At 49.7% G+C, this 27,207-nt stretch overlaps 1 protein-coding gene across 1 annotated transcript in view; it reads right to left on the bottom strand.

Annotated features, from left to right (window-relative positions):
• Positions 1-751: 751 nt before the first annotated feature.
• YY1 (YY1 transcription factor) overlaps positions 752-27,207 on the bottom strand; it is a 35,385-nt gene continuing 8,929 nt past the window's right edge. The window contains exons 2-5 of the mRNA XM_075532116.1: positions 15,729-15,891; positions 6,922-6,982; positions 5,639-5,797; positions 752-4,905 (exon numbers count right to left, since the gene is read on the bottom strand). Coding sequence (XP_075388231.1) covers positions 4,723-4,905; positions 5,639-5,797; positions 6,922-6,982; positions 15,729-15,891 — 566 coding nt within the window. The 3' untranslated portion in view covers positions 752-4,722. The remainder of the gene's footprint in view (positions 4,906-5,638; positions 5,798-6,921; positions 6,983-15,728; positions 15,892-27,207) is intronic.

Raw genomic sequence — 27,207 nt, 5'->3', positions numbered from 1 at the left:
CCTCGGTTTACTTTTACTGCCGCTCCACTGGGGAAGCGGCGAGAGGGAGGTCAGGCAGCACAGCCAGAGCAGGGGATGGTGCCGAGGACTGAGGGGTGGGATGGGGGGGTTGGTTGCTCAAGGAAACCATGGTGTGGACAGACCAATGGCTCTGTCCCATTAACAGGTTTGGGCCTTTCTGCAAAGGGTGCGGGGTGACAAGCTCAAACCTTTACAGAAGTGGCGGCAGGGCAGTCTAGGATGCCAAAAGTGGGGCACAGCCTGTGGACATCTGTGTCATTTTCATCTTGGGGCCCTTGAGACCTTTCCAGCAGATGCCCACCACTCACGCTGCAATCTGTCCAGCATGGCCTGTCTCCCAGCAGCCCAGGGAAGCCACATCTGCAAAGAGCCACCGTCAGCTGCACAGAGAAGGGGTGGGCGGTGGCCATCCATGAGGTGGCCTCAGCTTCGTGGATGCTTCGACATCTCTCTTCCCAGGAACGATGCTCTTCTCTTGGACCGTGGACCCCCATGGCCAACCTTGGGGATGTGACCCAAGTGCAGGGGCTGCATTTGGCAGAACTGGGTGCTGCATTCAGGAAGCAACGAAACAGCCTGACCTGGTGTTTCCATCCATCAAGGCCCTTCTGCCTGGGTGCTTCAGGCTGGCATTAGGTGCCAGGAGCAACCCCCGGTTGAAGGGGTGCTAGAACCTGGGCGTGGGAGTGCTCAGAGGCCCAAGGAACAAATGAGAGCCAGAGGCATTGGAAAGCTTTAACAAGAGTATGCGTTTATTCGTTTATAGAGCCATGTTACACATGCGCGGTGCTTCAAACGCGGAGTTATTGTTAAATGTTTTCCAGGATGCAAAGCCATCTGATGCGGATGCCGTAAATACTATATAATATTTCTGTGTCTATGACCTATGAGCTAAGGAAAAACCAAGGACAGTTCTAGAAATGGCAAAGAACGCTAAAGAAAAAGATGTACATGAGACGTGAGGCTCAGGGAACACACACGTGGCCAGCGGGTGGACTTCCTGTGACCAGTCGGCACTTGGAACAGCAGGGCCTCAGAGGTGTTAGGACGGCCCCTCCTGAAGAAAAGGCCGTTTGGTACTGATGCTCTTCTCCCCACCTTGAGCCCCACCCCAACATCTCACAGCCTAGAGAACACAGCCCAGCAACGGCAACCCCGACCACCTTCTGCAGTCCCCTAGTGTGCTTGCTTATGGCCTGTCTGCGTTGTTCAGGAAGAGCAATTTGAGGAAAATCAACCACTGTTCTTCAGACAAGCAGGGGCCTCCATAGCCAGGGGCTGCTAGGAAGTCATCTCCTCTGTCATCATCACCCCCATGGATCAATCTTGGAGACCCCCTTTCCAGCTTTTACCAGGGGAGTGGGCAAGGGGTGGCAAGCTCAGGCAAGAGCACAGGCAAGGCCACCCTCTCTGAAGGGTGCATGACCCAACACGCCCTCCCCCCAGACACAGCAAAGGCGAGAAAGAAGTGAAGGCTTAAGGAAAAAGCGAAGTCATTTTGGGTGACTTGGGCCCGGTAAGGTTTGAGCATGGCAGAGTGAACCTGCAGGCCGTAGGCCCCACCCTGCTCAGGGTGTGCAGCTTCGAATCTCTTGGGGTGGTCGCTCCCTCCCTCCCACCAGGGCCTGTGGGGCTGGAGCAAAGGCCAGGTCAAGCCCATCCAGTGACTAGCCAGGGGCGCGTTTCCATGGCTGGGAGGAAGGAAGCCCCAGCGAGTGGGCCAGGACACAGGGGCCGTGGGCCAGCAGATGTCAAAAGGAGGAAAACGGAGTGAACGGGACTCCTGAAGCCACCCTGATCCCCACACAGGAGCCGGAGGCCATGGGAGGCAGCTGGGCGCCTGGCCTGCGTCTGCAGGGACAGGAGCACTGGGTGGGCTTCTCCAGGCTGCCAATGCAAAGACTGATTCTAAAGGGCAGGTGGTTCAGATTGGAGTCTCACCTGAGGTAAATCCGAGTATAAAGCTTGCTCAGTGGGCAAATGGGGGCCAGCAGGACAGCCACACGGGCCCCTCTCCCTGCCAAGCATAGCGACTCTGGTCAACCAACTGAGAAATTGAGGGGAGCCATCACACATCTTCCTTCATGGTGACCCACAGTGACTGACAGCAGTGGGAGGGGCATGTGAAAGGCCGTGTCCCCAATAACCAAATTGGAAGACAGCTTGATTTTCCTCAAATCCTCGGGCCTCAAGTTTAGGCAAAGCACACAAACACCATATGAGATCAACAGCATGAAGTCTGTGTCACCCTGGGAAAATAAATGTCACCCAGGGGTGACAGCTGTTTATACAAATATGTCCCCCCAGCCCCACTACCAAAGGGCGGGGCAGGGAGGAGAAATTCAAAAATAGAAAACAACATTTTGTTAAGTGTAAACGTACCCTCTGGAGTCTGTGTCTGCCTGATGCCACAGAGGCATTTCCGTCCGCTCAGATGTTAAGAGGCCCACGGCATTAGACAACAAACTCACTGTTGGAACACGATTTTAAATGGTAATAAATTACATTTTTAGCAAAATTTACGCATTCTAACCACCATCCAGAAGAGTTTATGTCACCCCCCTGGAGAACTAGCCCTGCATTTGAGCCCACTGCTTGCCTGACAGCACCCTACACTGTGGTAGACCGAGTACTGTGTCCAAGGAACCAGTACAGCCAGAACTCTGCAGTGTGACCATTCCCCTCAGACAGGAGGGGGGAAGAGATGGCCAAAGGCCTCCCCCAGGGAGCAAGGCACAGAGGGAGAGGGGCCGAGCCCAAACAGGAGCCTGGTGTCGGCAGGGAGTGGGTGGAGCGGCTCTCAGCCCTTCCAAGGGCTCCTGGGGTGGGTCACTGCCGCTGAGTCGGCCCTCAGCATGGGTCAGCTTGGCTGTCACATAAGCCCTTGGATGAGCCTATGTCCCTAAGGACAGCTGGGTGTAGTAAAGCTTGGCTTGTCTGGACAGCAAGGGGCAGGTGCGGGGTGCGTGTGTGTGTATGTTGGGGGGGGGGGGGGAGGATTCCAGTTAACTCAGGTCCACCCACCTCCTTGACGGATGACAAGATTCTGATGGATACAAAAAGGGGTCTCAAATGACATTTTTCATGTGTGATTCAGAAGGCACTTCAAAACTCCGCAGAGCCACAGGGCCACCAACCCTCCCGGCAGGCAGAAGTGATGCAGAAACATTGACCGATGGTGGGTGGGACACTGCATTGGCCCAGTCCCCCAGGCTCTGGCATGCGGCGGGTTGGCATGGGGTCAGATGGGATTCTGCTGTGTGGGGGAGCAGTTTGTTTCCCAAAAATCGCCTCAACGAGTGATATCAGACTCTAAGGAAAACTCAAAAACATGTCATCTCAGGTAAAAGAGGCCAATAAGTCAGGACAGATAACAAAATCACCTCGCCAACCTGTAGCAATGAATGTCCCAGCACCCTGCTAGGCAGAGGGGACAGAGATTCTGCAGCCAGCAAGTCCCGCCCAGGACAGCCTGATCACAGAGAAGGCCCCCTCGCTCCCCCTGCTGGCGCCAACGTGGGTCAGCACCTTACCTGAAGACTGCACGTGGGTCCCACCATGAGGGGCTAAATAAAGTCCCCAGCGGGCTTGGTGGGGGTTGGGGGCTCTGAGGTAGCTCCTACCTACTCTCTTCCTGTCTTTCAGGACATGTGGGAAGTAGGCAAAACCCGAGCATCGCTTTAGCCACAAATCACCCTAACTGAGAGCGAAGGAAAGGAAACTTGAGTTGCTTTATTTAGCTTCCAATTTCTGGGAGGCTCAAGAATTAGGATTATTCTGGACAACAGAAGACAACAAGACTGTGCTTACAGAGCTCGTTCTGCCATTCCCGTCTGTAGGACCGCCGTTTAATTGTCGCCCTCCCCGTGACACGGTGCACACATCCGGTGGTCAAGGTACAGTGCACTCTACAACCGAGCACCACGTTCTGTAACTCAACAGGCAAAGGGAGCACGCGCAACGTCAGCATCTGGCAGTATTTTTTGGAGAGGAAAAAAAAGGTGACTAAAATGGGTTTCAATTGATTAACACTATTAAATCACATCTAATATTGGATACTACATGATTCAATACAGCTATACGATACAATTATACAAAATGTGTTAACATCAAAGAATACAACCAAAATTAAGATAGCAAACAAAACCTATATAACTTTTTTTTTTGTACAGGAAAATACTTTTGAAGTATGCATGTAACTGCCCATTCTTTTAAAGAAAATCTACTGCAAGCAAAGTTATCAACCTCCAGAAAAATCACACATAGCATTACTAAGCATATCCCCAAAAAGTGTACAATATGCACACTTGGAAAATACAAAATTAAAAAAATTGTAAGCAACAGGTGAGCTCCATATTTATAAGAATGTGAAAAGAAGTCCCGTTTTTAGCACTGTCGTATAAAGAATTGTCTTTTGATGCGAAGTTCATGAATTGTCCTCCTGCTGGGACCACACTTTACAAAAACACCGTGTTTTTGAAACGAGATTACAGAGCAAGATAGAGTATCTTAGCAATGTCATCTTAATAAAGTTTGTGTTTTTTAAATTTTTACTACTTTATCAAAACATGTCCCTTAGGTGTGAAGGATTCATTTTTAAAATTCTTTCCTAGAAACAATATACAAAGGAGAGGTGCGTGTCTTCCAGTCACTTCTGGAAGAGGTTCTGGGGCTGAGAAGGCGCTTCCTTCTCGCGGTGTCTCACTGGTTGTTTTTGGCCTTAGCGTGTGTTAAGATGTGAGATTTCAGGTTAGTCGACTGAGCAAACTTCTTGTTACAACCATCGAAGGGGCACACATAGGGCCTGTCTCCCGTGTGGATCCGCACGTGCGTGCGCAAATTGAAGTCCAGTGAAAAACGCTTCCCACAGCCTTCGAACGTGCACTGTCGAGAGAGACCAGAGATCAACCTGTGCAGCTGGGGGAGAGCCAAGAGACACGGCCCAGCCTCTCCCCAAACCCAGAGTCCACCCACAACCAAGGGCTTGGATCCAACTGAGGGCCGTGGGACAAGTGACAGCAATCTTCCCAAATGAAAGTGTGTGCTGGGTAGGGGGAGGGTTGTGAGTGGGGTCCTAACACTATCACTGAAGGCGTTTGGGGCATGGACCACCCAGAAGAGCAACCTCAGATTTAATTACTAGGGCATCATGAGCTTGGTCAGTTGTTTCTTTCTGGGCTTCTAATAAACAAGGCAAAACACCCCCTTCTTCTCTCTACGCTCAGAGAGTAAAATCCGCGCAGTAACCCATCATTAAAAGGAAGTTGAGTGAAGGAGCAATGGTCTAAGTACTGGGCTGCAAACTCAACAGCCGCTCCTTGGGAGAAAGGGGACTGTTGACTTCTGCAGAGACCCTCTGGAGCAGCTCGACTCTGTCCGGCCCCATAGGGGCCGCCTTCCTTCCTGTGAGCTGGAACGGGCCTGAATGCAGTGGGCATTTTTGGGGTTTATCAACTACAAACTACACACAGATAGACAGACATGCCCCAGGCCTCAGTGACAGCACTACAGCTGTCAGGACCAAGCTGCTGCTGGGTACATCCCACTCTGTGACCTCCCAGCCCCTCAAAGACCGCACGAGGGCTCCTGGGGTCCCCGGAGAAGATGCCAACTCTACCTGAAAGGGCTTCTCTCCAGTATGAACCAGTTGATGTCGTTTGAGCTTTGAGCTCTCGACAAAAGCCTTGCCGCACTCGGCACAGACGTGGACGCGGGGGCCGTGGGTGTGCAGGTGCTTCCTCATGGCTGAGTTGTCCCTGAACATCTTCGTGCAGCCCTGGAAACACAGAGAGGCTCAGTGGCTCCCCCAGCAGGCCACCCACGCAGGCCCAGCCCCAAGACAACCCTCACTGATCTAGGCGGGCAACCCCCAAGGCCCAGTAGGTCTTCTCAGTGCCCGTTGTCTTCCCGTCCCACAGCACGGCAGTACAGAAGTGGCCACAGATTGAACACAAAACCACCAAGAGCTGGAAAAGCCACCTTAGTGAATGTACACTCCGAGGTGACAGCAGGCCAAGGATCCCCGAGGCAGATGTGCTGCTCAAGAGAAGCCTGGCCTCCGCCTGGTCTGTCGTCGCCCAGTGACGGAGGGGCAAGGCAACAGGACAAGGTGTGCAGAGGCAACCACCAACGGTGCACGAGCAGCCAGGCAACAAGTGGCTTTTCACCTGGACCTTGAGGTGGTCTTTCCACTTGGAAAATGGGATCCAAACAAGCCAGCTGGAAGGGGACATACCGACTAGATGGCAACTGTGGCAGCCGCCCAACTGTTTTCAAATGCACAGGCCTGGGTGCCCCGCAGAACACTAAACAGCACCAAGGACCAGGAGACCATGAAGGGGTACCCTCAGCAGGAGACAGCATGGAGGTCACCCCCCTCCCAAGCTGAGAAGCCTCCATTCCTGTCATGTTCTCGGCACCCGGGCAAGGCTTTACTCTCCCAGCAAAGCCGGAGGGCGACCCTATCCCATCGGGACCTCAGCGTCTCCTGGAGGCTTAGCCTTCTCATTCAGAGACGAAAGCCATGTTTAAAAACAGTTAGGTACCTGGATAGTAACATACAATTACCAGGGAACATTATGAAACTCACGAAGGAAAGCATTGTTAACAAATCAGCAGCACCATAATGGCCTGCGGGCAAGACCGACTGGCACAGCGGTGGGGGAAACCCAGTGGCCTGCAGGGATTGCATCCAACAGCGCTGATGTTGAAGTGGCCTTGGCAGAACCACACACACATTCCATGGCACAAGGTCGTCTCTGGACTTGAGAAACTGAAGACTGTACAGTCCCCAGCTTCATCTCCAGCATGAAGATGGAAAAAGAAAAATCGCAAATTCCCCAGAAGTCTCCTAAAGCTTCACCAGCAGTTGACCCAACATTTTTACCCAGCGTTACTTACTTTGTGAGGGCAAGCTATTGTTCTCGGAGCATCATCTTCTTTAATTTTTCTTGGCTTCATTCTTATTGAGAAAAGAAAAGAGAAAGATTTGTAGGAGCGGGTAGACACAAGTGGCATAACTCAAACTGCTCCTCCTGGTTTCCCTTATCAGGACCCAGATGAAGATCCCACGTGAAGGGGGCAGGAGGCTGGCCGAGACCACTGATGCTCAGAACCCAGGGGTTGTTCCCGCTTTCCCGACAAGGCTGGGGGTCCTCCTCCAAGATGCCAGTGCAACTGGCTGCCTTTCTTCAAGGCCCTTTAGAACACCCAGGGGAGCAAAGCCCCGACAAGCACCAACCAGTCTCCCAGCTAGAGCGAGGCAGCTGTTCAAACCCAAGATATGCCAGTAGAAAACAAGATTCAGGACAGCTTGCCTTCAAACTAAGGATGGCTCCCAATGATCAACACGTAACACCCCACCCCCACTTACCCAAGGGGGGGTGAACAACAGAAACTGGGGGGGAGGGAGACAGTGATCAGTATAAGATACGAAAATAATAATTTATTAAGGGGTCACGAGGGTGGGAGAGAAAAAAAGGAGTTGATACCAAGGGCTCAATCAGGAAGTAACTGTTTAGAAAATAATGATGGCAACATATGTACAAATGTGCTTGATACAATTATTAGAAGAACTTTAAAGAGGCCCCAGAGTAAAATGTTCTTTAAAAAAAAACTAACAACCCCAAAATAGATCTATGTGCATATATTTATAGGTTTAGTATTAAGGTAGCAGATGGACATTGGGTCTCTACTCAAGTACCCCCTCAATGTAAGATCACTTTGCTCTATTAAACTGGCATTCCATGATGCTCACCTTCCCAACATGACACAATTGCTGAAATGTGGTGAAAAAATCTGATGGTGCCCGGCTATCAAAAGATATAGCATCTGGGGTCTTAAAGACTTGAAGATAAACAAGTGGCCATCTAGCTCAGAAGCAACAAAGCCCACATGGAAGAAGCACATCAGCCTGTGTGATCATGAAGTGTCAATGGGATCAGTTATCAGCATCAAAGACCCAGAACAAAAAAAATCGTATCATTGTGAATGAGGGGGAGTTCGGAGGGGAGCCCATCTGTAGACAACAGGACATCTCCTTCGAGAAGGGTCGTGGGAAGGAGACAAGCCAGTCAGGGTGCAGTGTAGCACTAATGAGTCATACAACTTTCCTCTAGTTCTTTAATGCTTCCTCCCCGACCCCCATCATGATTCCAATGATCTACATATAACCCCTTCCCTGGGGGCTGGAAAACAGAAAAGTGGGTGAAGGGAGACAGTTGTCAGTGTAAGACATGGGGGAAAAAAGTATAAATTATCAAGGGAAAGGGAGGGAGGGAAAAAATGAGCTGATACCAAGGGCTCAAGTAGAAGGAAAATGTTTTGAGAATGATGATGGCAACAAATGTACAAATGTGCTTGACACGATGGATGTAAAATGATCACACACACACACACACACACACACACAAACCAAACCAAAAACCTAAGCATTGTTATATGAAGCTAAGTCAATAAATATTATTGCGAATCCACAGAAACATCTCAAGAATAGCCTTGTACAAGAGCATGCAGCCCTGAAACAATGAAGAGTTCGTTGTCATGAAGGGAAAACTTTTCTCAAAGCACCTTTGTGGTCCTTCCCTCACCAGTGCAGAGTTCCATTTTCCTTCAACTTCTTCCTAAGATGCCCCTGAATCACACTCTGTCCTTGGAGAAAACCTAGCAGGATGAGTCCTTTGGAATCTCCCCCAAAACGTTGCCTTAATCTTCTGGGCTGACCTCTCTACCTGGAGCAGACCCCCTTGGGAGCCACTGATTTGGCGGGCTCTTTTCTGCAGGCACTCTCCTGAGGTCACGGCTTATCACAGAGACATGCTGCATGTCTTCTTTGGCATAAACCTGTGCACAGGGTGACCTGGAATCCTCGCAGCAATACTTCTGGACTTATCCTCAACATGCCCGAGTGTGAACACTGGTCTGAGAAGGGCACCCTAAGGGCACGGGGGGAGTGCTCTCTGCATTGGTAACTCTTGAACACAGTAAAGTGTTTTGGTGGAGGCGGGGCAGGGGGTTAGGGAGAGAGGGAAATTAGTGCTTTTTTAAAAAAAGAGCATTCATTTTTAAAGGGAAAATTTCTGGTTCAGAGTTTGGATCTTCCAAGTATAACCCCAAGTCCTGGTGGCTTGGGTGCCAGGAGCCCCTGTGGAATTACTACTGGTGACTTATCTATCTACCTGGCATTCCCACTGAACCACCCTTGTGGTCCTTTGTTCCTTTGTTAAAACTCCCTGCAAATCTTCCCTGAGATCTGAGTAAGGCCAGAGTGAGAAATGAAGCACCCCCAGAAAACAAATGGCCAATGTCCTTAGTTTTACACTGCCCTGCCGGCAGGCCACACACCACCACTCTCTGATTGTGACGGTCACTCACGTCACCATGACGCTGGCAGAAACCTGAACAATAGCCTTTCCTTTTCTACCTTTATTCTAGGGGAAAACGACCACGTGGCGTACCTTACTTGGTAACACCCGACCTCGAAGAAACATTAAACTTCCCTTCCCCTGGAGGAGTACAAGTGAAACCATGCGCCTGGTCCCTGTATCTCACTTCCAGGGAGTTTATCCCCGACAACGACACCACTTATTTACGATCTCTACATCCCAGGAGACTATGTTCTCTCTGGCACCTTCCCCACCCCAACCCTGGAGACACCTATTTTCCCTTGAACTGGAGTGTCACTACATCAGCTGCAAACATTTCCCAGCCCTCCTTGTGGACAGTGCTCTGAACTACCTTTCATCATTCTAAGTACCAGAGCAGAGTTCAAGGATTAGGTAGGACAGGGAGTATGCTCCCAGTGCGCCACCTGGTGGTTGGATCACCATTTGAAAAACAATAGTATTTGTTGTTTTCTCTTCCTCAGGGTCCTGGGGGCAGGCAATATTTTCCCATCCCTACCCTTCCTGCCCTCTTCTCAAGTTTTGGGGGAGGTTTTTTTTCTTTCTTCCTCCCCTCTCCCTCTCCCTCTCTCCTGGCTAGGAGAGGGCTGCAGAGTGCCTGACCTTGGCATAGGCCAAGAGGGAGAGGGCGGTTTTGACTGTGTGCACTCAAATTACACTTCATAAACTGAAGTATGTTCACTCAGATTTATTCCTGGGACTTTATTCTCTTTAAAAAAAAATCACTCTCATGGAAATGTTCAGACACGTACAAAAGTAATAGCATAGTGTGCTGGCCGGGTACCACACACTCGACTTGGGTGGGTTTTTAATTAGAACCATCTCTTCTCTGACCAGCAGCGTTTAGAATTCGTCTGGACAGGCCCCTGTCAGAGGATCTAAGGGAGGGGGATGCAGAGCCCTAGTGACATGATAACCTAGTGAGTTGCTAACTGCAAGGTCAGCAGTTCGAAACCACTACTGCTCTGAGGGAGAAAGATGAGGCTTTCTACTCCTGGAAAGAGTTACAGGCGTGGAAACCCACAGGGGCAGCTCTACTCTGTCCCTTTAGGGTCCCTATGAGTAGGCATGGTCTCCATGGCAGTTGAGTTTAGTTTCAGCCGAAGGCTCCATCCATCCAGCCACTCCAGGCGGCAATATAGGGATGCAAACACCGGTGGTAGGGAAAAGCGTGCTGTGACTGGCAGTTTTGTGAATGAAGACAAGACTAATGGTGATCCTCCCAACTACCCCGAAGTAGTAAGACCCAAGGCCTACTGGCTGTGACACTACATGTAGGTCTTCTGAACTCACAGCAAAGACACCTCTTACTAGAGCTGGGTGACCTTGAGCAAATTCCTCAGTCTGGTTCCTTCCTCTGTAGAAAGACACCATGCTCCCTGCTCCCTCCATTAGAACCGAGAGCTCGATAAGAAACATGGACAGCAACCATGTGCGGACTGGTAGCTATTATTATCACTGGCTATGTGTTAAATGGGTCTAGCTAAAAATGAACGAGACCTTAAAATATCTTATGCCAGTTGTGCTAACAACTCAGAAGGTTCAGGCGCACAAACACTCTGTCACTTGGGCCTCACGGTGCTCAGGCAGAAACCCAGTACCCCCACCTGCTTCCTGGATCCAGGCTCTGGTTCTAGAATACCCCCTTCTGGCCTAGGTGGAGGGAATAACAGAAGCAAACCCTGAGGGAACTTCCTGGTACAATTTCAGCCGGGCATTACAATGTGTTAGGCCGGATTGACCAGAGAAACAAACCCAATGACACTCTTACAGGTATGGTAAAGAGGTTTCTATCAAGAAATAATTTCAGATCAAGAAGGCATCCCAGCCCAGCCCAACTCAAGTCCCTAAGTCCGATGAGTCCACTAATCCCTCTTCAGATTCACATCACTGCAGGCCAGTGACAGAGAAAGGTGAAGCAGGAAGATCACAGGCCAGTGAGGGCAGGCACGCACGTGGATCCAAGGTCAGTAGAAAGACAGCTCTCAGCATAAGCAGCCCTCATGGGGTCACCCCTGAAAGTAGGGTCCCAGCAGGGAGGAAGGTGGAGGAGGAGAGAGAAGGAGAGGGAAAGTGAGAGTGTGAGAGTAAGTGAGGAGGTTCTTAGCTCCTCTCATGTTTACATGAAGCCACACCCCCCAAGAAGGCATCAAGCTACCGCTTGGTTGACAGGCTAAACCTCACCTCTAGCCAGGAGTGTCTAGTTAATGTAATATCTGACTACCACAGGTCTCATTGAGTTCTTCCGGGAAAATCAGTCTCACCCTGCAAAGCTAGCTTGAAGAGCTACGTCTAGACCCAACCCTCGACTTTGCTGGGGCGGGGCAACAGAAGCTCCTGGGACAAGACAGACACCATGTGAAACACGGTCAACCTCCTCTTATTTGCACACAGAATGTTTCCTCACACAAAGGACACCTGTTTGATCAACGAATTTGGGGTCTTCCGTTTCCCCCAAACCTTTGAAGCCCCCCTCATGTGTCAGGCTATGAGGAAGACCTGACAGTGTGCATGCACATGTGAGTGGCACATCACGTTCTAAGCCACTTTCCTTCCACTAGTCCCCACTCCAGTCACCTGCAGGTCTCAGGGCAGGCTGGATACAAAAAATGATCCCACCTAAACTCAGTTTGCAGAATTATCCAGGAAAAATGACTTGCCAGGTGCTACTCCTTGCTGTACTACTAGAAAGACATTAAGACAAACCCCAGTCACCCCAGCAGGCACGAGAGCAGTCTGCATGCTGGTCTGTGTCAAGTCCAGTCCAGCACCCTACCAGCCGAGACGAAGGAATTTGGTGGAGCTTAATGAAACTTGACCTTTGCCTTCAGTTTTTGGAGTCCCAGGTAGCCAGGAAGGTCCTACTCAACGATGAGCCACATTCTCAAAACGTGGAGAGCCAGGCTCTGCAGCCTATACCAGAAGCACATACAGACTATCCAGGCCTGCCTTCCCAGACCCCAAGATGCCATTCTGTTCTGTGTACAAAATCAAAGCCTACAATGGTGGGTTACCCAGGGGAAAAATCCCACCAGGTAGATGTGTAACTGTGTCCCGTTGATAAACAATGTGCCACCGTCGTCACACTGGTTGCTCCCCAGGTCCAACAGAGTTTTGGTACCAAGAGGAGACTTTCCTAGTCGGTTCACATGCGCACATGATGCTCTCTGGAGAGCTTCTCCTCTCTCCCCACCACAGCAACGCCCACGCCGGCAAGACCGTCTAGCTCCTTGCTTATCCTCCTGCAGACAGACTGAGGTGGGCTCTGGGCAGAGTCCTCACACTGACCACAGGCTCCTCTCCGCTTCTATATTGGTTTCTTTTTCAGCCTGTCCTCGAGTGACTGTCTTCTTGGTCACCTTCCACTGCAGGCTTCAGGGAGTCTTCCTCTGAATGAGGACCATGTTGGAGTCTCACCCTGCAGGAAAGCACTGCAGGGAGCCTCATTGGGCTTCCCTTCTGCCAGGAGGCAGGAACTCAGACCCACTTCTGTCCCAGCTTTCTTTCCTCCCCATGGCAGGTTCAAGAATTTGTTGCAATGGCCACAAAAAAAATTCTGAGGAATTAGTAGAGACATTAATAGGATACCTTATGTCAGATCAGTACACACTAAGGACATGATCACTGGCCGACGGCAGTCTCTCTCTCTGGTCTTCAGTCTTTCAGCCACGGATCCCTTGGCCTCTGCCCAGGAAGCTCACCCACCACTCTTGCCTCACAGTCACAGTGCCACTCCTCTGTTCTATCTGTCTCCACGACTTCTGACAGGATCTCAGCCATGTGCATCTCTTCTGATAGGTCTTGGGTTTCAGTTTGCTTCCAAGATGGTCCTTATACTTAAGACAAATGTCTCCAAGCTATGGATTTTGACTATCAGCCGACCACAGTCCCGCTATGACTTGGTTCACACCCTCTCTTAAATTAAGAAACTTAATTTTGGCCATTAGCATAGCAGAGAACACCCTCACACTGGGATTATAGCTAAAAGCACAGAGTTCAGAAGTGTAACACATCAAATAAGGAATTATGTTCCATGAGGCCGCATTAACTTACGACACCCCACACCCCAAGTAACTCTTTGGAAAGGGTACAGGAAATGCTGAAGTTCATTGCTGGGTATCTGAAATTATTGTTTTTACCTTTACTTCTGGCAGTTATGAGGGTTAAAGAAGCAACCACATGCTCACAGTTAAAATTTCCTCAGAAAACCATCCCAGATTACTCTAATGTCTTCTAATGGTCTATGGAGGGCTTCAAAAAATCTCTTAATTCCATTTCTCTAAGAACTTTTTGACTCCCGCTGGCACTGCTACAGAAAAGTTTCATTCATGTCTATCACTCTTTTCCCGTCCTTTCAGCCTGAAAACTTAAGCGTTCTTCATCCTTGGCATTCTGATATTTTGCAGATGACTTCCAGCCACCGGCCCCGCAGTGCCTGGGAATGAAGGCAGTCCTGATCCAGAGCCACAAGGCCCACCCCAACCCCCCGGAAACAAGCAGAGGCCGCCATTCCACAACAGTGACTTGTGCCCTGAGGTAAGACGCCTGTGTTTTCGGAGGGACACTTGCTTAGCCCGGCTGCCCCAGCAATGCCAGGGGCCACCTCTACTCCTACCACTGCTACCTCACACAGGAGTCGTCCCCCCTTTCTTCAAACACGTCACACACCTATCTGGGAGCCGATTCTTCCTTCTCTGGGCCTCCTGCTTGTATGCAGGTGGCCTGCTTCAGGTCACCTGCTACTCTTCTGCACCACCCTTCTTTCCACTCGCGCCCTGGCTCTTCCTCCTCCTCTACATCCAGGGGTTTTTATACGGAGGTCTTTTCTTTCCATAAACTTCCCCCACTTCCAAGGAATTAGCCACCCTCATCAGACGAGTCTTCTCCCAACTTACTTCCCAAACTTGGGTCTTCCGGTACCACCTAAAACCAGTAACTGGTTCAGCAAAAAAAGAGGAAGAAGCTTGAGACGGACTGAACCTTGGCTGCTACAATGAGCTCACGCATGACAATGACCGCGGAGGTGCAGGGCCAGGCAGGGTCTTTTTATTGTAGGCACAGGATTTCTAGGAGTCACATCTGACTCAACAAACCTAACAACAACAAAACCAAACACTGGCTCCTGGAACCTGAAACTATACCCTCTCCCCACCACCCAGGAAGTGAAGTCAACTCCATAGTCTTCCTGAATGTGCATGGTCTGTTGACCACAAAAGGAATCCCGCTCCGCTCTGCAGAACAAAGATCCCGCTGTCTGCTGCAATGGTGATTTTCAAACGCTGGGAAGGGTCCCTATGAGTTGGAATTGCCTCAATGGCAGTGGCCTTGGGGGAGGCACAGTGGTGAGGGGCTTGGTTGCTCCCAGGAGATGGGCCATTCAAACCCACCAGCTGTTCTCCAGGAGGAAAGGAGGACAGAGGCTCCTCTGTCCTGTAGTCTCTGGGTCAGCAGGGACCCAACGGCAGTAGGTGATAGCAGACTCCCTGCTTTCCTACGGGGCTCTCGGGGTTCCCACCCCAGGCCCACCGGGGACACAGAGCTCTCCTTGAGGCCAACCACAATCAAACATTCATTCCCTCCTGTTCCATTTGTATCCTTGGAATTCTGTCCCGAGTGCCCAGAATCAGGTGCCAGAACACAGGAAAAGTAGAGTGAGTGTGGCACAGGACTTGGCTCAACCTGTAAGAAAATCTGTCCTCAGTGATTACACACCTCAGATTCAAGGGGGTGGGGAGACGACAAACCTAACCTCTGATTTGCAAACCTATTTGTTGTCACAGGCAGAGTGGGGCAGGGCTGCACCCCTTTCTACAGGGAAGAACATACTCCCAACCCTCTCACCAACCGGTTCACCAGACCACACAGCCTGGCCAGCCTTGGGGTCCCATGCACCAGGATCTGAACTCGCCATGCCACGTCAGCACCCCCTAATGCAGCCCTGGTGCACGACCGCTGCCAGGCTGAAAGTGGAAGCTATGACCACCTTCCTCTGGTCTGCCAGAGGGGTCCAGCACCGAAGGCAGTCACTGCCGTCTCCTTCCCTTTAAAATGTACCCAGAGGCCACAAGCACGAGTCCAGGTGAAAATGCCTAATTTATTCAGAAAGCTTGCCAATTAAGGCAGCAAATAAAGAATGTCTGCTTCAGCTTATTGTGTGCCATGCCATTTCTCCTGGGATTACCAGTTACACCCAAAATAAACCAACCAGGCATCTCCCTAGAGGGGCCACAAACCACTCTGTGACGCAGGCCACTGGCCCCCCGCCCGGAGCCCTCCCTCCTTCCCCGGCTACTAGAGCGTTCTTACCTGGCAAATTCTGCCAGCTGTTTGGGGTCCGAGAGGTCGATGCCGGGAATCCCTCCGGGTGGGAGCTTCTTTCCCGTCATGTACTCCGAGTAGTCAGGAGGGGAGTTTTCCCCAATGATCTGCTCCTCAACCACAGTCTCATGGTCAAGATCTTTTTTTTCATCTGAAATGGGCAGGAGATGGATTGTCTTAGCCGAGGAGCAACGCATACATGGGCAGAGGCACTTCAAATCGCAGCAGACGGCTTGCCCAAGCAGCTGCGAACAGTGACTGGTAGCTTCTACCTCAACTTCCTCACCCACCTTCTTCCCGGAAGGTGACCACGAACGTCCAAGTCAAACCCGGGGACCTTCATGCCAGTCGTTCCCTACCCCCTGCCCCCAAACTCTACTGGGCTGGCTTCAGCGGCCTTTCTGTCCCCACCTCCACACCTGAGTTCTGCTTCTTACCCACCGCACATGTTTCCTGTTAGCTCTCAACTCAACCCCAGTAAAGTTTTACAGCCTTCAGCCATTAGCTAGCCTCTAGTCCACAATCTGCACCACCCTCCCCCTCGGCCCCAGCCCTTTACATAGGGCAAAAGCCACCATATGTCGTTTCTCCCTAGACTTTACGGCTTTAAGAATGCAGGGAAGCCCCAGAGAGGAGGTTTGGCTCAGGTCTATAACACTGCAGCCAATCGCCCTCAGCAAGGACCAGCACCGCTCACCTCCTCTCCTTCTAGCCTGCCACTCTGCAGCCTGTGTGTTGTGCTGGAAGCGATGCCACCCGATTTTAAAACCAGCGGGAGCACAAGTGGTGGCCCTTTCAGCAGAGCTTCCAGGCTAAGACAGACTAGGAAGGACCTGGTGATCTTATCCCATACATTAAAAAGGTCAACACCTTGGAAGAGCTTCAAACACAACAGTGCCATGAAATGAGCCCCTCAGACTCATCACTCAAAATACCATTGGGGAAGCGCCGCCTCTAGAGGAGCGCACACACACTCAACTTTAAAGCCAGTGAGCCTAGAGGGCAGAGTAGAACTGCTCCTTAGGGCTTCCGAGGCTGTAATTGAGCAGCGAGGGTTAGCTTTCTCTCCCCGAGAATGGCTAGAGTTTCAATTGTCAACCTTGGAGTCAGCAGCCCAATGAGCATCCAGAGCTGACCTTCAGAATGTGGATGGAGCAAAGCTTTCAAAGGCTGGCAACAAAAGGGGGGGAGGGGGTTGGAAAAGATGGTGGTGGTGATCTCAAGGATCCAGAGATCACAGGAGAGAATTCTGCAACAACGACTTCGTGGAGGAAGTACAGGCAGAATGCTCCAAGCAAGGATGGTGACACTTTACCTCACATACTTCTGACATGCTACCAGGAGGCGGGGACAAGTCCCTGCAGGAAGGTCAAGGGAAAAGTGGAAGACTCCCCAACAAGATGGACTGACAGACACCGTGAGTGAAACAATGGGCTCAAGTGTAATGAGGATGGCCAGGATTAGGCAGCTTCATCTTATACACAGGATGGTCTGTGTGCGCCAGGGCCGTCTCCCCGGGCACTTACAGGTAAAATTCCCGCAGCTTCAACCAAGGGTACGTTGTCCTCATTATAAGGACCCAGCGTAGCCGCTAATATTTCAGTGGCTATTTAACAGCACACAGACAGTTCCTTTGTGATGCACATCACCGATTCTCACAATCACTCCCTGTGGAGCGGGCCAAAGTGAGGACCCACAAAATCTCAAAGATAGCCCAGGAATGGGTGGTGGGTGGGTAGATGGTGGTATTGGTGGTGTGTGTGTGTGTGTGTGTGTGTCAAGTGACTTGCTGTAAATGGTAGACTTGAGCAAGGTCTTGGTGCTCAACTATTTGGAACAAGAAAGGGTATCAGAAATAAAATGTCCAAGGTGATTCATTCAGAGATGAAGCACACCTATTCAAAGACAGATGAAGAAGCCTAAAAGCAGCCAGGCATGTTCACCAATCAGCCATGAAACTGGGCTCCACTGTAATCAGACACTTTCTCAGGGCCGTTTGTCCCTTGTGACCTCCCTTCACCCTCCAACCTAGACCTCTGTGACACCAGAACCTCCAAGTGTTATAGAAACACCAGGGACCCGCTGTATCTCCACTGACACTTCATATTCCTGATGCAAGGCTGCCAGCAAAGCTGAGTCACTGGTGCTCTGAGCAAGCGGCTGCTGGGGCACGAGGCAGGCTGAGTTCACACAGCCAGAAAGTTGTCCCAGGTGAACTGTTCTCCGTTTAGTTCAACAGGCACTCATTGTGAGTTCTAGGCCCCCGGAGTTACTGCCAGCCCAAATCAAACTCTGTGCTCTCGTGGCACTTCCATTACTAAGAGAGAAACTACACAAGACTCAGTACCAGCATTTGAAAAAGTCAAGAACTCATAGAGCGGTCAAGAGGGATCGAGGATTGAGCACCCAACACCGAAGGAAGCGGTCCGTTGAGCAGGTGGCGTAAAGGTTACGTGCGCGCCTACCACTTAAAAAGCTTGGTGGTTCGCCAGCAGGTCCACGGGAAAAAGACCCAGTCGTTGGCCCTCTTAAAAGATTTCAGCTGGGGAATGCTTAGGGGCATTTCTACTCTGACACATGGGACCTCAATGACAGCACACCACCATACACGCCAACAGAGATTTCATGGCTTCTACCAGCGCCTACAACCACCTGCTAGCTCCATAATTGTAAGTCGACTATCTGGACAAAGTCAAATTCGTTTGCTTGTCTATGGCTGGATATTTTGCATAGCAGAACTGAACCACTGCAGCAACGACAGCAGAGCCCACAGAACCTGAAATCTCAACTCTGGCCATCTACAGCACGCTTGCCGACCACTGGGCTGTGTGACAGGATTTTACTTAAGAGAAAACAGGATAAAACTCTAGTGGATATATTTTAAAAACCTGAAACAAGAAACAATCGCTGACAGTGAGATTAAGGAACAACACGGCTTGCTACCAAATAAGGCAACATTTTCAAGCAGGTTAAGGATTTATTTGGCAGGAGAAAGAAGCATGGCTAAGGGAAAAAGACGGGGCTTTCTACTCCCTTAAAGAATTAGTCTCTGAAACCTACAGGGGTAGTTCTACCGTCCTGTACAGTCCTTAGGCATTGGAATTGACTCATGGCAGCGAGGGGCAGATTAGCCCGAGAATGGGGAAAAGTGGGGCAACAGAGATGAAGTCTAAATTGTCCACTGGCTTAACTGTGGCTGATAGAAATGGGAGGGGAGATGATTGGCAGAGGCCTAGAGTTTTCTGTGAAAATGACATGCAATGTAGACCGCAAGGAGGCAACTGGATACGAGAGGGGCTGGGAGATAAGGTTTGTAGATAAAGGGCCCCCAAACCCAAACCAGGGAGATCTCAGTATTTAGAGAAAGAAGAAGTCTTTTGGGAGGGGTCTGAACTGTAAAACCACAACCCGGAATATCCTAACATGTATGTACATTTCCTGTTAGCAGTTGGCCATTCCAAACTCACTGCCATTGGGTCGATTCCAATGCTATGGGACCCTATGCGTTGGGGTAGAACTGTCTCTATGGGTTCTAAGTCTTCATAGGTGAATAGCCCATAGTCTTTATAGGCCCATCTTTCTCCTGGGGAGCAGTGAGTGGTTTTGAACTGATGACCTTGAAATTAGCAGCCCAACAAGTAACCATGATATCACCAGGGCTCCTTTAATCACAGTGTATTTTACCTGGAAGTTAATTTGGAGAACTCCTGAAGGGCCAGGGCACAGGCATGAAGCAGGCATCAAGACAATGCAAGTGAAGAGACTCAGAGAGAAAAGGGACCCCCCAGTTTGGAAGAAGATGGCTAGAGAAGTGACAGCAGCAGCTGATGCTTCGTCAGAAGAAACCACAAACAAGGACACCTGGCTACCGGGCTTTCACCAAGAGCAGGGCATCCCACCCTGGACTATTTTGCCTCCTTTTGGGAAAGGACAAACTTCAGATGTTTTTACCAAACACAATGGAAAGGTATAAGTCTCCGAAACAGAAATAGGGAGCCCCAGGGATGCAGTGGATACTAACTGAAAGGCTGGTGGTTCAAATCTTCCTCTGCTGTTGAATCCATTCTAACTAATCGTGAACCCACCCAGGGTTTCCAAGCCTAGACTTTGCAGAAGCACACAACCTCATCTGTTTCCTGTGGAGCGGCTCGTTGGCTTGAACCACAGACCATGCAGTCCAATGGTTACCAGAGTGCAGATGACAGCCAAGGAAACCCTATGGGGCAGTTCTACTCAGTTACACGACCACAGCACACATCAACAAGCTGACTAACCACAAAGCAACATCCTCTCCCAATCGTGCTCAGCTGCGTGCAGCCCATCCACTGCATGGACTGCCCCTGTTGCGTATCCAAAGACAAGGCCATTAAGAAGTTCGTAATAAGGCACACAGTAGAAGCTGCAGCCGTTAGAGACCTTTCCGAAGCAAGTGTCTTTGACGTATATGTGCCCCAAGCGTCACATAAAGCTACATGATTGTGTGAGTTGTGCCATTCACAGCAAGGTGGTTAGGAACTGGTTCACGTGAAGCCTGGAAGGACTGAACTCCCTCCTCCCCATCTCAATTTAGACCTGCAGGTGCTGCTCCACGACCTCCTCCAAAGCCTATGTAAAGCCTAGAAGCTGAAGGAAAACAAACCTGAAAGGAAAAATGGAAACTGTTCTTAAAAAAAAAAAAAGTTCGTTACATTATAGACCAAATGTATGCATGACTTTCCCCCCTTATTTAAAAAAGGTAACTGTACAAATGAAAGGCTTTATCCATTTCTTTCATTTGTGTGCTACTGAAAGCCTTGGGGAGAAGCACACTTGTATACAAGGTAAAATAAGGACCCCAGAGGTCCACAAGCCTTTTCTTTCAGAATTACTCAGAGCAGGTGCTACTGACCAACCAACCCACTCCCGTATCTCACTGCTTGGTCTCCACTGACAGGGGCCCTGCAATTAGGGGAAACTCAGGCTTCAAGAAGGGAGTATACTCACCCCTCTCGCTGGGGTTTCCTTGAGGGCAGGACTTAAGCAACCCTTATGCATCAGATTACTTCAGCCCCCCACAATATGCATAGAAAAGACTAACAGTATTTACTCATAGGTATTCTATAGTAGGGAGTTTATAATGCCTGCAGCTAGAATCCTCGTAGAAAGTGGTTTCTTATATTAATACGAGGTCCAGAGTAGGGTGGTTTAAAATCAATTACACTAAAGACAGAAAAGGTCCGTTAGGAACAGAAGCCAGCAGACTGAGGCAGGAATCAGAGTCCCTGAGAAATCTCTCCCCAGAAGCTCCTGGCAGATATCCAAACCACTGGTCTCCTGAGCAGTGAGACACAGCCTCAATGTGTGAACTACACATTGGGCTGCTTGCTAATCACAAGGTCAGAGGTTCAAACCCATCAGCCACTGTGTGATAAAGATAGCCTCAGAAACCCAAAGGGGTCCTACCATCTTCTATAAGGGTGTCATAAGTCAAAGGTGACTTGTTGGGGAGAAGAATGGTGGGACAGTACCTGTTCAATAAAGAATCTACTTGATGCTGGAATCTCTCAGCACTGGAAGTGCATGGAAAGGCTAGCATCTGAGGCCCAAGAGCTAACTGCTCCAGGGAGAACAAGCCTGGTGCTCTGCTCCAAGACCCCATCCTGAAGAAATTGCACGAGGCAGCGCAGTTCACTGAGTAAGACACCTGCTTACTGTTTCAAGAGGGTTGCCAGCGCAGACTGAGTGTGCCGGTGAAACAACTATGCGGTTTATGATTATGATGACCAGAACACACCTGGGCACAAGTTAAATCCAAACCCCAGAATGCCTCTCTTAACAAGAGCTGAGCATAGGTGTTGCTGTAAAGGAGCCCTGGTAGTGGCGTGGGTTAGGGGTCACTAACAAAAGCCAGTAGTTCAAACATACCACCAGCTGCTTCACAGGAGAAAAAGGAAACGTTCTGCTCTGGAAAAGCTCTAGTCGCAGAAACCCACAGGGGCAGTGCTACACTCTCCTCCAGGGTCACTATCAAGTGGGTCCAGTACTCACCAGCATGCTTGCCTGAATGCAGGACCGGCCAGGCATAGGCCAATGGCAAACTAGCCAACACTGCCCCAGGGTGGCATGCATTCTTGAGTTATTGTAGCAGGACAACCAACTTGTTCAAGTCTTCAAACACGCTCTATTTTTGCATATGGCACTATTCAAAAGGTAAACAGTCCCAGTCTCTCAAGTGATTCCGTTCCATTGATGGGACCCGCCTCAGTGTCCCTCCCATGGTTGTTTGAGAGGCAAAGCAAGGAGATGCAAAACCATCGAAGTGAAGCTCCACCTAGCAACTCAAGGAAAGGCAGGTCCACACAAAGCGCCCCAGCTGCTTCCTTCCACCTGCCCACCAGATGGCTCCTTCCTGTCCTTCTCTCACCACCAAAGTAAAGCCCTTTCACCCAAGGTCAGATCAAGATCGTTTTACTTTTGGGTCCCTTTGTCCCTGCCACCCAGACCCAACTCTGAATCTCAGTTTCTTCATTTATCAGGAACTGACAGTATCATCTATCTTACACAGCTGAAACCCTCCGTAACATTCCATGCCACCGCAGCTGGGGAATACAGGAGTGGCACTCCCCCCACCCCACCCCACCCCACCCGTGCACACACACTTCATGCTAAACTGGAGGGGAGCTGGAGGAGTTCGAAGGCCACAGACATACAAGTTGATAGTGTCAGCTCCCAGGTGAGGTGGAGGCCTGCCAAGAGAAGGAGCTCTCTGGGGGCCATCACAGGTGGGAGCGACAGGGAGACACAGTGAGCAGCGCCCTGTCATAGGCAGAAGCTGAGAGCTGGGAAACCCAGGCCGCCCTGGGAGTTTAACTGGTGTACATGAGATGCCAGTGTGTGTATTTGTCTCTGGTTGTCGTCAGAACAAATTTGGGGCTTCAGACAGCACAACCTGGCCCCTGACAGTTATAGATTCCAACTCAAAACGACCCTTGGGGACAAACTGCCACAGCTCCTGCAGAGCGGCTAGTGGGCTTGAATTGCCAACCTTTTTGTTAGCAGCGCAACTTACAAAGTCCCCCCTTTTGTTTGCGTACATTAATCATATACAACCACCACCAACTGGAAGCTTTGCCTGTACATCAAATGCCAACTCACTCACACAAAGGGGCTGGCAAAAGGCTCACGGGAAATGGAATGTAGAGACAATGGAATTTCCCTATGAACTTGTGACACCCATTCAGAACAGCCACACTTGATCATACGATACATATTGTTGATCCCGACGCCTCTGAACCATCTATAGCAGGGCGATTCTCAACCTGTGGGGATCCAACGACCCTTTCACAGTGGTTGCCTAGGACCATCGGAAGATGCATATTTTACAATATATAATTATATATTGTTTTGTGATTAATCACTATGCTTTAATTATGTTTAATTATATTCAATTTGTAACAATGAAAATACGTCCTGCATATTAGATATTTATATTGATTCACAACAGCATCAAAATTACAGTTATGAAGTAGCAATGAAAATAATTGTATGGTTGGGGGTCACCCACATGAGGTAAAGGGTCGCGGCATTAGGAAGGTTGAGAACCACTGCTCTATAAGGCTTCTGAGACAACGAAACTTTATGGGCACAAACAAGTCACAACTTGGATTTGAGCCACCAACCTTGAGGTCAGCAGTCCAATTCCTAACCCACAGTGCCACAGTGCTCCTAGTAAGCATATAAAACCAAAACTTTCACTGTCACTGAGCTGACCCACTCTGTGACTCCCAAGACAGAGAGACGTGTGATCTTTACAGGAGCAGCCTGCCAAGTGGGCTCGAAGTATCAGCTCCATGGTTAGCAACCCAATGCTTAACCTACTGTGCCTCGAGCATGTGTGTAAGATTCATAAGCATGTCAGTAACACAGTATGTCATTATCCATCTTCATTAGGCTGCACTTTAAGTCTCTGGCTGTGTAAGCCGGTCTGGTCTTGTGGTCAGTCAGCAGTCAGGCCTCATGCCCGCAGCTTCCTAGTTCAGTCCTAAGACTGATCTTGATTTCCTTAGGAGTGTGTGTCCTACCCCAGCAAAGGTAAAGGTGTCACACTACCTGTTCACCCTGAAAGCCAGGAAACAGAGACCCCATCTCAGCTCCCTTTTCTGTGCTCCGGCTAGCTTCCCTTGCCCACTAATGCCAGCCTCATTCCCTGATGCCCAGACTGTGCTTGGTCGCTCCACGTCCTCCAACTCATGTTGCTTGACTTGACAAAGGTTGGCCACTGAAGGCTATCTCTGGCAAGATGACTAGATCTATTCGTCAATGCCACCTGGACCCAGGCCTCTGCTGAGGGGATGGAGCTTGATGATTGGGACTCAGGACTAGACAGCAGGTTCAAAGCTTATCCTGGTACCTTCCACCTGCCAGCAAGCACTTCCTCTCTCAAGCCAACAAACAAACCTCAGAAAAAGCAAAGTTCAGGAGAGAGCAAAAGAGCAGCAGGTGGGAGGATGGGGAAAATGAGCTTAATTCCAAACTTAGTTCTTGACTTTTCTAAAACAACTCCCTTCTCTCTACCCTCCTCTCCAGAGCACCCGTAACCCTACCTCCTTTCCACCTGTGGAGAAATGGGCCAGAGGATGGGCGTTGGGTCTGTGGGCTTTAAGTCCCTCTCACAACAGCACCACCTCACTCACTCTAGTCCAGGTGGTGGGTAGCGATAAATACACTTGAGAGAAATGAGGGACGTCACACACAAGCAGGGGGGGGGGCGGGGGAGCGCGCATCACTAGAGGGAGCAAGACTAGAAAACTAGAACAGAGGGATGTGGGGGGGGGGGGGTGAATCTGGATAAACTTGGCAGGCAGGGCTTTTGGAGCAGACACTGAATAATGAGATATCAGGCACGTGAATGAACCCCTGGAGTCAGAGTAGTGCAGTCTCTGGGGACAGAAAATGGCAATAGGAACAAGTGGAACAAGTTGGAGGAGGGCCAACGGAGTCAGCAGGCAGAGTGGGCAGGGGGCCAGGAGGTCAAGGGCCGCTAAGGCGTAGGGGGGCTAGCACTAGGACCAAGTGGGAGTTTAGATTTTATTGGCTGTAATGGGATGTTTGAGGAATTTTAAAGAGGGAATAAAGTCATCTAATCGGAGTATTAAAAATTTCCAGGAGTGCACCGTGTTTGACAATCTCCAGAAGCAAATCCAGTGATGTTTTCGCTGTGTCACACTAATGGCCCTTGATCACTCTAGTCTGGAAGGGAGCCTCCCCCTCCCCCTTGTCAGAACAGCCAACCATTTAAGATCTAAAGGGCGGCAGTTACTGACCCTAGGACAAAGGGCAGAGGGTTAGGAAAGGAGGGCTAGAGACCAGCAAGGCAGGGAGGAAGTGGGATAAGCAGAGGCACTCTGGAGGGGATGACAACAGACCAGCTGAAACTAACTGCATGAACAGCAGGCTGTCACCCAACTCCCAACCCCAAATCTTCAAGTTTGAACGCAATACAGACACCACATGTACCCATGTTACTAAAAACTGTAAGCCAGTTATCAGCAAGTTAAAAATAAATTGTTAATTTGGGAAGCACATGAACACAGTACAGCTGTTCTCTCTAAAAAATTTGGGATGTTCAGAAACCGGGAGAGTCAAGTTCAGGTTAGCAGCTTAGAAAGTCTCAGGAGTATTTCCAAGAGTGTGATATTGGCAGCCGGCTGCCACCCCACCCCCGCTGGTTCCCAGTTTTTGCATTTGACTAACTTTAATTCGCACAAGAGAGAGAGCCCACCACTCAGCCCATTTCCATCACATCCAGGCTGATTCCACCTGAAACCATGGGGCTGGGATAAGCAGGAGTCACTAAGAACAGAACGCAATCCTGCCTGATGGCACACTGGGGAAATGGCAAAACTTTGTTCTGAGACACCCAGTAAATATATGGCTTTCTATTTTCATGCAGGAATGTGTAAGAATTCCTTTTTCTTTGCTATATTGAGCTGGCTCTAGAGGAACTCCTACAGATCCCACTGCCCCCGAAAGCATCACCACCCTATAGAGGGCAGAACAGAACTACTCTACCTACAGCTTTCCCAAAGTTTGTAAGTCCTCATGGAAGCCGACTGCCACACCTTTCTTTCCTGGAGCCAATGGAGGGCTTTCAGGTACTGCAACTTGATATCTAACCCACTCCACCACCAGGGCGCCTTCAAAGGCCAGAAATTCGAAGACACAACTGGGCCCAGAAGCTTTGATCAGTGCCTCTACAGAGGAAATTCCAAGCAGCCACTTAAAATGATTCTCAGAAACCACCAAGCATATTGCAACGAATGCCCACAGAGCTCAAAATAACAGGACCCACCAGTTCCAGATTTCGGCCCTCTGGGGTTGTGGCCTCAGTCCTCCTCTAAGATGGCCCAGATAGCCCGGCCACCAGTAGAGCTCATGCTATCCTCACATCTGTTTCAGACGTCAACTTTAAAATGTCAATCCAGTAACAAGAGAATATACCTTACTGGTAAATATTCCATTCAAAATCTCGCTTTTCTTTTTTTTAAATGAAAGATCACTTTAGCTTTCTTTTCCCACAGGCAGCAGGAAGAAAGCGCCGAGAAAATCAAATGGCCATCTCGGATCAGGGTGGACTACCAAGTACACAAGATAAGCAGCGAATTGAATAGCAACTCAACAACTTCAAATAGGCTTCACCATATCTGTTTTAAAAAAGGGGGCCCTAAAAACGCTGTGGGTTTGTCACTGGGCGACTATCCTTAAGGTTCAAACCCACCAACTGAGAAAGATAAGGCTGGATGTGCTTCCCCAAAGAGGTATTGTCCTCTGGAAACCCTTTCCACAGTCTCTATGGGTTGGACTCGACCCAAGTGCAGTGGGTTTGGGTGGTGAAAAAAACATGTGAAAATGATTCACGAGATTAGTAAGCAAGTACAAGGAAGCCTAGGCTTACCTTGCTGACTGGATCTTCTGTCCCTGGCAGGGACTGTACATTTGAAAAGAGGTTTTGAATCTGTAGGAAAGGACTGTGGGGTTAGGAGAAGAGACTGCAGCTAGCCAACCCTAGAAACAAAACCTCTGATGTGTAAGAGCATCTTAGAGGAGTTAAGCAAAAAAAAAAAAAAAAAAAAAAAAACACCTCCCAGTACTGTGTCCATGCCGGCTCAGCGCCACCACCCTATAGGACAGGACAAAAATCTTAAGTATCGACTCAAATCAGATCAACTCACAGCAACCCCTGGAGGCAAAGGCACTCCACCCAAGGGTTTTCTGCGTTGTGACTTTTTCTAATTAAAAGATCATTTTATTAGGGGGGCTCTTAAAACTATTACAATCCATACAACAATTGTTTAAGACATATCTATACATATATTGGCCATCATTCTTTTCTAGACATTTACTCTTAAGCCCTTGGTATCAGCTCTTCCTCCCTGCCCCCCTTCATGGCCCCTTGATGGATTATAAATTTTTATTTTCATCTCACACC

This window comes from Tenrec ecaudatus, chromosome 14, assembly GCF_050624435.1.
Source record: "Tenrec ecaudatus isolate mTenEca1 chromosome 14, mTenEca1.hap1, whole genome shotgun sequence".
Classification (NCBI taxonomy): domain Eukaryota; kingdom Metazoa; phylum Chordata; class Mammalia; order Afrosoricida; family Tenrecidae; genus Tenrec; species Tenrec ecaudatus.
The sequence above is the reverse complement of the archived record's forward strand: the minus strand, read 5'-3'. Positions and strand labels throughout refer to the sequence as shown.